We start from the raw sequence: 1238 nt of genomic DNA on the forward strand, positions 1-1238 counted from the left end.
CATGGATGTCTATTCTATTAACATTTCTACATCTGGGGAATGGGGCTGTTCTATGTCTTCTTTATTCATGGGGCCCCCTGCCTGTCTTTGCCTAGGGCCCCATATTCCCTAAATCCGTCCCTGATCACAGCCAAACGTTTCTAAAAATCTAAACCATGGAAAGTAGAGTGAAGCACGGCGTTAGCATGCTAACTAGAGCTTAGCATTGGACGTTAATCTGCTTCAGTTCTGGTAGATCAGCATGAACCTCGATGAAGAGGAGGAAGTGAACCTCGATGAAGAGGAGCAGTGTCTTCTAGCTCACCTCTTTCTCGATCTCAGCCAGCGTCTTGATGGTGATGCCCATCAGATCCACCTGCTGCAGCTGAGAGCAAACAGTCGGTTAGAGGAGGCCATTCTGATCCGTTAAGCAGAGCAAACCAACACTCACATCAGAGGAGGCACAGGCAAACTTCTCCGAAATCATGAAAGGAACCCCGTCCATGGCTGAAAGACACATCATCCCAAAACGTTCACAGCATGAAAGACATGAATGTTTCCTAAGAGCTGAAGACCTCCTGGATGAAACCAGCTCCTGACCTGAGATGGCGTAAAGGTTGGAGTTCTGGTGCTCATAGTCTGGCCTGGTGGCGTTCTTCCCTCTGAAGCTGGCGGGCAGCGTCATGGAGATGTGTCTGCAGAGGAAAGGGAGAACAGCGAGGAGAACCGTGACGCTCTGAGCACACGGCTGGAACCAAAGGCAGGTTTGGATCTCAAGGAGGCTCTGAGCAGCAGAAGGAGTCAAACCAGAACCGCCTGTTCAGGACCACGGTTCATCTGCTGGACCACGGTTCATCTGCTGGCCGTACTCCATCCCACCCTCAGGGCGGCCATTTTTAACTTCCTATATATTCCCAGGCTGGTAGAACCGCAGAACCTCCCTGGTCCAATCGGACCATCCTGGGCCCAGACCAGACCAGACCTGTTCCTGTTGCTGCATCTGATGGAGACTGAAGCAACAATGTTCTCAGAGAACTCGTCTCCTTCAGGGGACAAAGCCAGAACCCAAGATGGCCAAATGATAGGAGACATTCTAGAGGACGTCCTGAAGACGTCCGTCTGAGAGGAGACGTTCCACAGGACGTCCTGAAGACGTCCGTCTGACAGGAGACGTTCCAGAGGACGTCCTGAAGACGTCCGTCTGACAGGAGACGTTCCAGAGGACGTCCTGAAGACGTCCGTCTGACAGGAGACGTTCC

At 52.1% G+C, this 1238-nt stretch overlaps 1 protein-coding gene across 1 annotated transcript in view; it reads right to left on the reverse strand.

The window, feature by feature from the left end:
- mvb12b (multivesicular body subunit 12B) overlaps nt 1-1238 on the reverse strand; it is a 10080-nt gene that overhangs the window by 2420 nt on the left and 6422 nt on the right. Inside the window, exons 6-8 of the mRNA XM_015369303.1 lie at nt 580-674; nt 431-486; nt 305-364 (exon numbers count right to left, since the gene is read on the reverse strand). Coding sequence (XP_015224789.1) covers nt 305-364; nt 431-486; nt 580-674 — 211 coding nt within the window. The remainder of the gene's footprint in view (nt 1-304; nt 365-430; nt 487-579; nt 675-1238) is intronic.

Source organism: Cyprinodon variegatus, unplaced genomic scaffold (assembly GCF_000732505.1).
Source record: "Cyprinodon variegatus isolate N-32 unplaced genomic scaffold, C_variegatus-1.0 Scaffold2892, whole genome shotgun sequence".
NCBI lineage: Eukaryota > Metazoa > Chordata > Actinopteri > Cyprinodontiformes > Cyprinodontidae > Cyprinodon > Cyprinodon variegatus.